The sequence below is a fragment of the Grampus griseus genome (genome assembly GCF_964374135.1).
Source record: "Grampus griseus genome assembly, chromosome: Y".
Lineage (NCBI taxonomy): Eukaryota > Metazoa > Chordata > Mammalia > Artiodactyla > Delphinidae > Grampus > Grampus griseus.
This window is the reverse complement of record NC_139016.1, coordinates 12,054,906-12,067,669: the sequence shown is the minus strand read 5'-3', so window position 1 is coordinate 12,067,669 and position 12,764 is coordinate 12,054,906. Positions and strand designations below refer to the sequence as shown.

The window sequence follows — 12,764 nt, the reverse complement described above, 5'->3', positions numbered from 1 at the left end:
AACACAAAAGTTAATTTTTTAAAAAAATTCAGGTGAATTTCATATTACATAGAATTAAATGTTTTAAGTAACTATTTAAAAGTGTATGATTCAGTGAAATCATAGTACATTCATAGGGTTGTGCAACCACTGCCTTTGCAAGAATCCAAAACATTTTCCCCACTCCCCTTATTTCTCTTTCCACCCTTCCTCCCTGACCCTGAAAACCAGCAATCTGCTTTCCTTCTCTACAGATTTACCTATTCTGGATAAAAGTTTTAAATTTTGATGAAGTCCAGTTTATCTCCTTTTGGGATGGGAGGGGGACAAAATTTGGGGGGTTCTTGTACTTTTGGTTTCATATTTAAGAAATTATTTCCTAATCTGTGGTCTCAAGGATTTTTTAAAAAATATTTTTAGCTTTTATATTTAGGCCTATAATCAGTTTTGAATAATTTTTTTGTATATGGTGTGAGGTAGAGTTCCTAGTTCATTTTTTTGCATGTGAATATTCAGTTGTTACATCAATGTTTGTTTAAAAAAATTTTTTTAATGGAAATGTCCTGGCGTTTTTGTTTAAAATCAGTTGATCATAGGTGAAAGGGTTTATTTCTTGGCTTTGTGTTCTCTTCCTTTAATGTATGTTGTATTTTATTCCCGTACTGCATTACTTTGATTGCTGTAGCTTTGTAGAAAAAATTTTAAGGTTGTTTTGGCTATTCTAGGTGTTTTGAAATGCTGAATGAATTTAGAATTAGCTTGTCAATGTCCGCAAAGAAGGAGGTTGTTGGGTAGCTGTAGCTTAGTTTGTATTATATTGCCATCATAACAATATTAGCCTTCCAGTGCATGAATATGAAATATGTTTCCATTTATTTAAAGGTGGTTTTTCAGTATTTAAGTCTTCTTTAGTTTCTTTCAGCAGTTTATTAAAAGTGTCTATTGAAATTTTTAACCGGAATGTGATTTATTTTTTGATGTTACTGTAAATGAGAGGTTTTCTTTATTTTGGGATTGTTCCTGCCTAAAAACATACCTACTGTATAGAAAAATAATTGATATTTTGGGTTTTTTGGTTTTGTTTTTATAAATTTATTTATTTATTTATTTATGGCTGCGTTGGGTCTTTGTTGCTGAGCGTTGGTTTTCTCTAGTTACAGCGAACCGGGGCTGCTCTTCGTTGCGGTACATGGACTTCTCATTGTGGTGGCTTCTCTTGTTGCGGAGCGTGGGCTCTAGGTGCACGGGCTTCAGTAGTTGTGACATGCGGGCTTCAGTAGTTGTGGCACACGGACTTAATTGCTCCCCGCATGTGGATCTTCCTGGACCAGGGTTCGAACCCGTGTCCCTGCATTGTCAGGCAGATTCTTAACCACTGCACCACCAGCGAAGCCCCAACAATTGATATTTAAAATTTTTACTTTGCATGCTGTGACCCTGTTAAATTTATTACTTGAATGTTTTTAATGAATTCCATATCATTTCCCAAAAATGATAGTTTTACTTCTTCCTTTCCAATCTGAATACCTTTTCCCTCCCCTCTTCCATAATTGTCCTACTCAAGGTAAAGCAGGGTGTTTAAATAGTTGGTGAAAGTAGGCGTTTAGGTAGAAAACTTTTAGTCTTTCACCATTAAAGATGTCGTTAGCTATGGGGTTTTTGTAGATGCAGTTTGTCAGAATGAGAAATTTCTGTCCTATTTCTAGTTTATTGAGTATTTTAATCATGAAAGGGTTTTGGATTTTGTCAGTTGCCTTTTCTGTGTAAAGTGAGTTGTTGACTTTTTGTCATTTTTTTGTCCTGTATTAACACTGATTGGTATTTTGTATGTTCAAATAATCTTGCACTTCTGAAATAAATTCCACTTGCCATGATGTGTAATGCTTACCTATGTTGCTAGATTTAATTTGTGAGTATTCTATTGAGGATATTTTTACACTTCTTACTGCTGAACTTTTTTTAAGTTAGCTGTAATTTACATTGTCACCCACAATTAGGAGTAATCCATTTTCTTTATCTCATTGCCAGATTTGGATATATTCACTAGTTTATTTTTTTCTGATAGGTGTGCAGCAAAATCTTATGGTTTTAATTTATATTTCCTTAATGGCGAATACGTTGCATCTTTGATACACTGGCATATGTATCTTTGTTGAAGTATTTGTTCATACCTTTTGCCTATTTTATATTTGGGTTGTTTGTTTTCTTTAGTTTACAGAGTTCTTTATGTATTCAGCATTCTAGTTAATTTTTAGATATGTGCAAGTATTTTCTCCCAGTCTTAAGTTGTGTTTTCATCCTCTTAGTAGGCTATTTTGCTAGCAAAGTTATTTGTTTTGACGAGGTCCTGTCTTAATGGGTCATGCTTATGGTGTCGAGACCAAGGACTTGTTGCCTTGGTCCCAAGAATTTTTTGGGAAAAAAATCCCAGAGAATTTTTACTGTATTGTGTTTTCTGAAATTTTTATAATTTTACAGTAAAATCTGATTCATTTTAATCTAAGTTTCATTTAGATATGAGACAGATTGTGGGGATTTTGGTGGTTGTGTTTTTGTGTGTGTGTGTTTGTTTTGGTTTTGGTCTCTTGTGTATTTTCAATTGTTCAAGTACCATTTGGTGAAAAGCCATCTTCTTGCCTACATTAGGTTAAACCTACATAAGGTTTTGCACCTTTGTCAAGTATCAGTCAGGTATATTTGTATCAATCTATTTCTAGGTTCTCTGTTCTGTTGCATTTGTCTATCCCTTTTCAGTACTATGGTTTTGATTACTGTTTGCATATAAGTTTTGAGGTCAGGCACATAGATTCCTCTCACTGTATTTGTCTTTTTTCCAAAATTGTTTATTCTAATTCCTTTGCATGTAATTTTTAGCATAATCTGGTCTAATACAGTGAAAAAATCTTGCTGGGATTTTGACAGAAATGCATGAAACCTTTCCATCAATTTGGGGATAATTAACATTTTTGCTATCTTGAATCTCCCATTCCATGAACATCATATACCTCTTTGTTGATTTAGATCTTTGAGTTCTTATGCGTTGTGTAGTTTTTAGCTTATAAACCCTGTAACAGTTTATTTTACACTTAGGTATTTAAATATATTTTCTGAAGTGACTGTAAATGTTACTGTATTTTCAGGGCTGATATCTGTAAGTTTATCACTACTGTGTAGAAACTATTGAATTTTGTTATGTGTATTGATACCCTGTGATCTTAAATATAGGCATCTTTAAATTCCCCCCCCCCGAGTTCCTTGAGATTTTTTTACATACAAAATCATATCATTTTCAAATAGGAAGAGTTTTTCTTCTTTCTTCCCAATCTTCCCATCCAGATCCAATCTGGATGTCTTTTCTTTTTCTTCCCCTACATTAGCTAGAATTTCTTACACAACGTTGTTTTATTAAGATATTAGGGAGACAAAAACATTCATGTTTCACTATTAAGAGTAATGTTAAGTATGTTATCCACAGATGACCTTCCTCAGAGTTGAGAATTGTCTACTCCATTTCTATTTTCTGAGAATTTTTGTCATAAATAGATGTTGAGTTTTGTCAGATTTTTTCCTACATTGATTGATGTGATTGTATCATTTTTCTTTTTTACTGTTAATGTAGTAGTACAATAATTGTTTTTCACTTATTGAATCAGCCATCCATCCCTGCAGTAAACCACAGATGGTCATGTCCTATTCCTCTTTGTATCTTGCTGAATTTCAGTTTCTAATATTTGTTGAGGAATTTAAAATCTATATTCATGAGGGATTGTTTGTGTCTGTGTATATCAAGGTATTAATTCTTTTATAGTGTAAATTGGAAAGTGTTTTCTCCTATTTTCTGGAAGAAATTATGAACAGTTGGTGGTACCTTAAGTGTTAGGTAGAATTTTTCAATAAAACCATCTTGGTTTGGTGATTTTGTTTCTGGAAGTTTGTAAATTATGAATTTAATTTTCTTAATAGTTCTATTCAAATTATCTATTTTATGTTTTATGAGTTGTAGTAATGTGTTTTTTCAGTGGTGTAGTTCATTTCATATAAATTGTCAGATTTATTTGTTGAATTGTTTCTGTTATTCCCTACTATCCTTTGATGTCTGCAATGTCTGTAGTGATATCTTTGTTTATTCTTGATGTTGGTAATTTGTGTATGCTCAACTTCTTCCCTTTTTCACAATACTAGAAGTTTGTTAGATTATTGATTCTTTCAAACATCCAACATTGCCTTTCTCTGTTGTTTTTCTGTTTGCTCTTTGTTGGTGTTTGTTCTGTTCTTTGGTATTTCATTCCTACTGCTTTTGCTTCAGGCTTTCTCTTGCTTTTTCCAGCTTTTTAAAATAGTTTAGATTATTTATTTAAGCATTTTCTCCTTTCTAATCTATGCTTTAGTGCTACTTATTTTCCTCCTTCCATTGCTTTCATAACTGCATATATTAGGTAAATTTTGTGTATTGGATTTTCATTTACATTCAGTTGATTATGTTTTTTATCTCTATTAAGGTGTCTCTTTAACAACATAGAAACATGTTTTGTTTCCAAGAACTAGGAGATTTTTCTGTCTTCTTGCTGTTACTGACTTATGGTTTTATTCCACTGTGATAGGAAACAGTCTGATTTCCATTCTATTAAATTTGTTGATTTTTTTTTTCGTATATGGGAAATGGTTTGTCTTGGTATATTTTCTGTGGGTACTTTGAAAAGAAGGCCTGTTCTGCTGCATATGGGGGAAGTGTTATCTGTAAATGTCAGTTAAGTCCTGGTGGTTGACGTTCCTGTTGAGTTCTGTATTTTGCTGATATTCTGTTTAGTACTGTCAGTCGCTTAGAGAGGGTTGTTGATGTCTCTATTATGGACTTGCCTATTTCTTTGTGGAGTTCTCCTTTGTAATATATGTATTTTTGATGCATGCAAGTTTAGTATTGCTATGTCTTGATGGGCTTACTCTTTTTCAATATATAATGTCCCATTTTCTCTCTGATAATGTATTGTACTTTGAAATCTATTTTATTTAATTCGGCCACTCCTGCCTTCCTTAAATGCTTGTGTATTTCTACATCCATTTACTTTCAACCTGCTTTCATCTTTATACTTACAGTATAAAGAATCTCTGTTAATCTTTGCTTTGTATCTGGTATATTTAGACCTTTTATATTTAATGTGATTATTGATATATTAGAGTATAAGTTTGCTGTTTTATTTTTGGGTTCTGTTTGTTCTCTCCTGTTTTTCTTTCTCTTTTTCTCTTTATTTTCCAGCTGTCCTGGGAGTTATTTGTACACTTTTTAGGTTTCTTTTTTTTTTTTTCTTTTTCTTTTCTCTTGCGTGTTACAGTGTCTCTGTATGGCTGCTTTAACATCGGTTCTAAGATTTGTCATCTCAGTGTTGATGTCTTATTTTTTTTTCTTCCAATTTAATAGCTTCCTGATTCTTGCTATGTTTGAGTAACTTTCAGCTGAAACCTAGGAGTTTTTATATTATAAGACCATGAGACTAACCTGTTTTTTAATCAAGATCTTTATTATTATTTTTGGCTGCATTGAGTCTTCATAGCTACACACAGGCTTTCTCTAGTTGAGGCGGGTTGGGGCTACTCTTTGTTGTGGTGCACGGGCTTCTCATTGTGGTGGCTTCTCTTGTTGAGCACAGGCTGTAGGTGCGCAGGCTGCAGTTGTGGCCTGCGGGCTCAGTAGTTGCAGCATGTGGGCTTAGCTACTCCTTGGCATGTGGGATTTTCCCAGACCAGGGCTCAAACCCATGCCCCTTGCACTGGCAGGCAGATTCTTAACCACTGTGCCAACAGGGAAGTCCTATTTAAACCTTTTTTTTTTTTTTTTTTACGGTACGTGGGCCTCTCACTGTTGTGGCCTCTCCCGTTGCGGAGCATAGGCACCAGACGCACAGGCTCAGCGGCCGTGGCTCACGGGCCTAGCTGCTCTGCGGCATGTGGGATCATCCTGGACCACGGCACAAACCCGTGTCCCCTGCATCGGCAGGTGGACTCTCAACCACTGCACCACCAGGGAAGCCCTATTTAACCCTTTTTTAAAGCTGGTTTTGTCTGGTGCCCGTCAGGCAAGGGAGGGGAGGAATGCCCCTTTTTTTTAAAGTTTTTTTATTTTTTTGTGGTACGCGGGCCTCTCACTGTTGTGGCCTCTCCCGTTGCGGAGCACAGGCTCCGGACACTCAGGCTCAGCGGCCATGGCTCACGGGCCCAGCCGCTCCGGGGCACGTGGGATCTTCCCGGACCGGGGCACGAATCCGCGTCCCCTGCATCGGCAGGCGGACTCTCAACCACTGCGCCACCAGGGAAGCCCGCCCCTTTATTTTTATAACCAGACAGAGATTTAACTCTAGGTTCCCCTCTTGGTGTTCCTTATCTCCCAGGGTGGGACATTCCTTTCCACTGGTAGGTGTAAAGGAAATTCTGACACACTGTGTGATCCATTCTGACACCATGGTTGGGGGTGACCTTATTAACTGCTGGGCAGTAGTAAAAGTCCTGACTCTACTAGGCCTTCTCTGGCACCATACAAGCAGGCACTCTTTGTTACTGTTGGACAGTAGAAATCCTAGCTCCCTACTTGGTCTTCTATTATTTCACCCAACCAGGTGTTGAGATGCTTTGCTAAACAGCCTTATGTGATATATATGTGCATTGGCCATAATTTTTTCTATGTTGTTTATTTAGAATAAGGCAGTTATTTTCTGAATGTTTTCTGTCATGCTTTGTTGCCCCTTTTTTGACCCTTTGACTGTAGAGGTGGCTTCGGGGAATGACTTCCTTGTCTGCACTGATTTCCAAATTGCTGGCTTCTTAGCTTCTAGTCTGGGATATATGAAGAAAAATCTGGGGAAGTCAGCTGCCTTGTTGTTCCTCAGATGTTGACATTCTTAGCAGTTCTGCTTTCTTCTCTTCAATTTTCAGAGTTTGTTTCATGTATAATGTTTTTAGTTGTACTTAGTGGAAGAAATAGTAGTAAATCTATTTTATCTTCTATCTTCTCAAATGCAGGAACTATTTCTGTTTATTTTATTTTATTTATTTTTGGCTGCATTGGGTCTTCGTCACTGTATGCAGTCTGTCTCTAGTTGTGGTGAGCTGGGACTACTCTTCATTGCGGTGTGCAGGCTTCTCATTGCCATGGCTTCTCTTGTTGCGGAGCACAGGCTCTAGGCGTGCGGGCTTCAGTAGTTGTGGCTCACGGGCTCTAGAGCACAGGCTCAGTAGTTGTAGCACACGGGCTTAGTTACTCTGTGGCATGTGGGATCTTCCTGGACCAGGGCTCAAACCCATGTCTCCTGCATTGGCAGGTGGATTCTTAACCACTGTACCACCAGGGAAGTCCAGAAGACATGTTTTGTCAGAAGTGGGATTCGAACCCATGCTTCCAGGGGAGACTGCAACTTGAACGTAGTGCCTTAATACTGCTCGGCCATCCTGACCTGTGTTCTCTGCATTCTTTTTTTTTTTTTTAAAAATAAATTTAGTTTATTTTGTTTTTGGCTGCATTGGGTCTTCATTGCTGCTCGCACGCTTTCTCTAGTTGCTATGAGTGGGGGCTACTCTTCATTGCGGTGCGCTGGCTTCTCATTGCAGTGGCTTCTCTTGTTGTGGAGCACAGACCCTAGGCCGTGGGCTTCGTTAGTTGTGGTGTGCAGGCTTATTTGCTCTGCAGCATGTGGGATCTTCCCAGGCCAGGGCTTGAACCTGTGTCCCCTGCACTGACAGGCGGATTCTTAACCACTGCACCACTGTGGAAGCCCTGTTCTCTGCATTCTTATGGATACTTGCTATTTTCGTAGTAACCAGGCTGGTGGGTGTGAGGTGTTTTCTCATTGTAATTTTGATATGCATTTCCCTAATCAGTGATGTTGAGCATCTTTTCATATGCTTATGGGCCATTTGAGTCTTCTTTGGAGAAATATCTGTTCAAGTCCTTTGCCCATTTTTGAATCAAGGTGTTTGTTGTTGAGTTTTAGAACTTCTTAATATATTTTTTATTGGGTATTTTCTCCATCTTTTTATTATGTAATATTAAAGTCAGCAGTGATGGAGTTAAAGTTGTAGATAGAAGTTTTTTTCTCCTGGTATTTAGATTAATCTTCCTTTTGAATACTATTAGTTTCCTCAAATGAGAAATGAATTATGCTGTTGGTATGCATGTGTGGGTGTGATGAATAGAGTTAGTTTATCCAAAGCCCTGTCATTAAAGTAGTGATGACCTAATACATGTATAAATTGTGATATTTACGTAATTTAAAATTTTTTCCTAGGCAAATTGGACAAATGCAAGTAAAAAGCAACGTGAAAAGCTACTTGAGCTGATACGACGTCTTGCAGAAGATGATAAAGACGGTGTTATGGCACACAAAGTATTGAACCTTCTTTGGAATCTGGCTCATAGTGATGATGTGCCTGTAGACATCATGGACCTAGCTCTCAGTGCCCACATAAAAATACTAGATTATAGTTGTTCCCAGGTATGGGAGTGCTGCTTTGCTCATTTTCTGTTTTTTCCCCACTATTAGGATGACTTTGTTAGAGGATAATCCCATTATTTAATCATTCCAGGTAATTTCTGAGGGATCGTCTTACTTTTGTCATATAAGCCTGGCTTCCTCCTCTTACATGTTTTTCAACAAGTTTTTGTGTCATACACTAAGCATCTTTACCACCCTGTGAGAGGGTTTGTACAGATAAAACAACTCATAATAATAATACTGTAGTTAAATATATGATGGTAAAATGGAATCGTCATTCATTAAAACCAATTATTACTTTGGAGGTAAGGGTAATTAAGTATTTTTGCTCAAAACATAATTAACAGAATTTTCTAAATAGAGGTTTAGCAATTCACAACATCTTCTCTGTGTTTAACTTGTGTCATTTATGTTTACTGATTTTAAGTATGCATTTTTATACTAATTTTACTTAGGTTTTTGGACCTGTTTCTGGATTTTTATCAGCAGTGATATGCTATCCTTTTGATAGGTTGGCTATATAAAGGTGTTATATTCCCTTAAAAAAAAAAATGAGCAGGGTATTTTTAGCTACCTCAGGGCAGGTGTTCTGCTTTCAGCTGGATTTGAATTGAATCAAGTTGAGCAAAGGTGATGCTGCCAGGTTGTGAAAATTATATAATTGTGAAGGTTTAGAAATATTTTCTGACCTCATAGATTTTAAAAGTGTTGTCTTTTTTTTTTTAAAGTGCTTTCTTTTGTATAGCTAAGTGAATATATTGAGAGAACATTCTTTACCTGGGTTACTTTCTTTTTCTTTTTTTTTCTTTTTTTTTTTTTTTTGGCTGCATTGGGTCTTCATTGCTATGCTCAGACTTTCTCTAGTTGTAGCGAGCAAGAAATACTCTTTGTTGTGGTGTGCAGGCTTTTCATTGCAGTGGCCTCTCGTTGCTGACCACGGGCTCTAGGCATGCAGGCTTCAGTAGTTGCAGCCTGCAGGCTCTAGGGTACGAGGGCTTCAGTATTTGTGGCACTCGAGCTCAGTAGTTGTGGCTCACGGGCTATAGAGTGCAGGCTCAGTAGTTGTGGAACACAGGCTTAGTTGCTCCATGGCATGTGGGATCTTCCCAGACCAGGGGTCAAACCCTTGTCCCTACATGGGCAGACGGATTCTTAACCACTGCGCCACCAGGGAAGTCCCAAGTGCATCTTGTTTTGATGAAATATTTCCTTAGCACTAAAGTATTGCATCTTCCTTTAATGTGTTATTTAGAAATTGCCTGCCATAGGGTCTTAAATATTGCTATGTTAATAGGTGTTGGATTTCATGGAATTCTGTAAAAGTGTTTTGCCTTTTTCAACTTCAGCCTTCATTTATTGTATTAAGGAAAACTATAATAAATTTTGCACTTTTTGCCTTCCAACCTAAAGTGCTTTTGGAGTCATGACATAATTAGTATTCACATGTAAAAAATTTTAAATCCTTAAATATGCACACAGAATTCAGTTCAGTAATTTCACTAGAAATTTTTTCCTAGGAAATACATGAAAACTGTGATATTTAGAGTTAAGACTTTTTAAAAATTTTTATTTATTTATTTTTGGCTATGTTGGGTCTTCGTTTCTGCGCGTGGGTTTTCTCTAGTTGCGGTGAGTGGGGGTCATTCTTCATTGCGGTGCGCGGGCCTCTCACTGTCGTGGCGTCTCTTGTTGTGGAGCACAGGCTCAGTAGTTGTGGCTCACAGGCCCAGTTGCTCCGCGGCACGTGGGATCCTCCCAGGCCAGGGCTCGAACCCGTGTCCCCTGCATGGGCAGGCAGATTCTCAACCACTGTGCCACCAGGGAAGCCCAAGACATTCATTATTTATACAGTAAACAATAGAAACCATTTAAACTGAGAATACAATCCATAGCATATTGTACAGCTAATTAAAATGGCTATTGGTGTATATAGTTCATAGTATTCAATAAAAACACTTGAAGTATAGAGCCTCTTTCATTTCTAAAAAGAGATACGCATGTGCTTGCAAAAAGTATCTCCATGTGAGCTGTTAAACAACATTCCTTTTCTTCCCTAAATATGCCTATAGATAGAATCATTTCAATTAAAAATTAGTTAGGTATTCAAACTTATGATTATTAGTGATCTTAGATAAAAAAGACTAAATCAAGTAAATTATGGTAGATTTTTAGAAATAAACTTATTCTTACAACATTTTTAAACATTTTAAATTTTCCTTTAGGTGAAAACGTGCCTGTTTTCTCTAACATTCTGTTTGTGTGTTGATTTGTTTTTATTCTTATTTTAATTTTTTAAAATTAAAAATAATTATACTGTTATTTTTTGATGAAGTGATGTTCCTTGATCTTTCAATAAAAATATGCTAATATCGCACCCACATATAGTAATACTTGGGATTGTACATTTTTCCTAACTTTTATAATATCAAGAACGTTATAAAATAGTTAAAAGCAATACCCACATTTAAGTGTGTTTTTTAAAAGTCAGATTTCCTGTGAATGTTCCTGAACATGGAATTTATACCATGTTGCAGATATATCTGAATCCATGGAACACTGACTTCGTAGTAGTACTTTACATTTTGGAATTTAGGTGATAACATCAAGTGAAGAACATACTTAAAGCATTTTATTTCATTAAACTATTATAACTACATCGTAATGTTTATGAGGCTTAGCTTAAAAGCTTTTCTACTTTGTATTCTCAAAGTAATTTGAAGGTAAAATGATACTGAACACCTGTCCTTATAACCATAATTTTGTGTGTGTGTATGTGTAAGGATCGAGACACACAAAAGATCCAGTGGATAGATCGCTTTATTGAAGAACTTCGCACAAATGACAAGTGGGTAATTCCTGCACTGAAACAAATAAGAGAAATTTGTAGTTTGTTTGGTGAAGCACCTCAAAATTTGAGGTAAGGCTCTTAATTCAGAAAATTTTCTGATTTTTATTTATATTATGTTGAAAACAGAATATCAGTAACAGCAAATTTTAAAGAGAGAAAGTAGAGGGGGAAAACAGGAAGCTTAATGAAATAAGAACTCTTTATTCTTCTTTATATTTAATGACACAGTTTAACATACCCAGTTTTATATAGCAGATAAGTATGAGTCAAGTTACTGCCTTCCACACTTAGTTCAGAATTGTCTCAATTCCAGCAGATCTGCCAGACAGTATCGTGTGGGTTGTGTTTATTTCGCTCCTTATTTCATCTTTCCTTTTCTACCAGTTCCCTCTGTGTTGGCTTGATATTCATTCTAAGTTCCACATGATAGTATTTCTTACAGTCCTTAAATATATTCTTAACTGGTCTACTCTGACACATTTCTCAACAATTTTTTTTTTTAATTTTAAATTTCATACTAGGGAATAGGAATTTTCAAAGGGTGTTTTTTACCTTTTCTTGAATTTAAAAGTTAATTTTCAAAGGTAAGACTAAATGTGATTTAAATTATGGAAGATGACAAGTCTTTGTTTAAAGATACTTTTTTACTCTTTATTTTAGCTATATTTTTCTTAAATAGTTAATTTCATGTTTGTACTTGATGCTAAACTATTAGTGGTTATTAGAATAATTTATCCCTTTATATTCTTGCAGTATATTTTGAATTAATGACAGAAGAGAAGTAATAACATGTAGAAAGCTAAATGTAGTGCAAGAATATTCACAATGCAATTAGGATTCCTGGTAGTGAACCCCAGTTTTGTCTGACTAGCTGTCATCTTAAAATGCTTCTCTAACCTTTAAGAAATATTTTTCTTGTATGTAAGACAATTAATGATTGCCAAAATCCTTTATAGCACTAAACTGATAAGATTATGCATGTAAATAAAATTACTGTTTTAAAAGAATTATATAATGCTACTTTTAATGTTTTTCTCAAGTTGGATTTTTATTTTTTCCCCCTAGTGCTAGAAAAATTATATGAAATTAGGAAATTCTATGGCGATAAATACTGCAGGAAATGTTGAAATAGTCTAATAATAATATTTGTTTCTGAAGGACATATTTTTATTGTCTGATCTATGATACATGCCTTTTGCCTTTTATCAAACATACCCTTTTTCTGGTTGCTTATACATGAAATACTATATATACTCTGTTGGCTGGTGATTTGATCACCAGTAGATTAATAATGATGTGACTATGATTGATTTCACTGAAAATGACAAAACAGTATGGGAACTAGGTGTCTTTCTGGTGGTATCCATGGGCAAAACTGGCTACAGATTCAGTGTTCTAGAATGAACCTTTAATCGCTAATATCCTTGATAATGTAGATTAGCATATAACTGCACAAC

General features: G+C 35.9%; 1 protein-coding gene across 4 annotated transcripts in view; it reads left to right on the top strand.

Moving 5' to 3' along the window:
* The window catches only part of LOC309817740 (ubiquitin carboxyl-terminal hydrolase 9X-like), a 145,741-nt gene that overhangs the window by 45,255 nt on the left and 87,722 nt on the right, over nucleotides 1–12,764 (top strand). For all 4 annotated transcript variants that reach the window (XM_082647016.1, XM_082647018.1, XM_082647017.1 and 1 more), the window contains exons 12-13: nucleotides 8,253–8,459; nucleotides 11,240–11,376. In XM_082647016.1, the coding sequence (XP_082503142.1) occupies nucleotides 8,253–8,459; nucleotides 11,240–11,376 (344 nt within the window). The remainder of the gene's footprint in view (nucleotides 1–8,252; nucleotides 8,460–11,239; nucleotides 11,377–12,764) is intronic.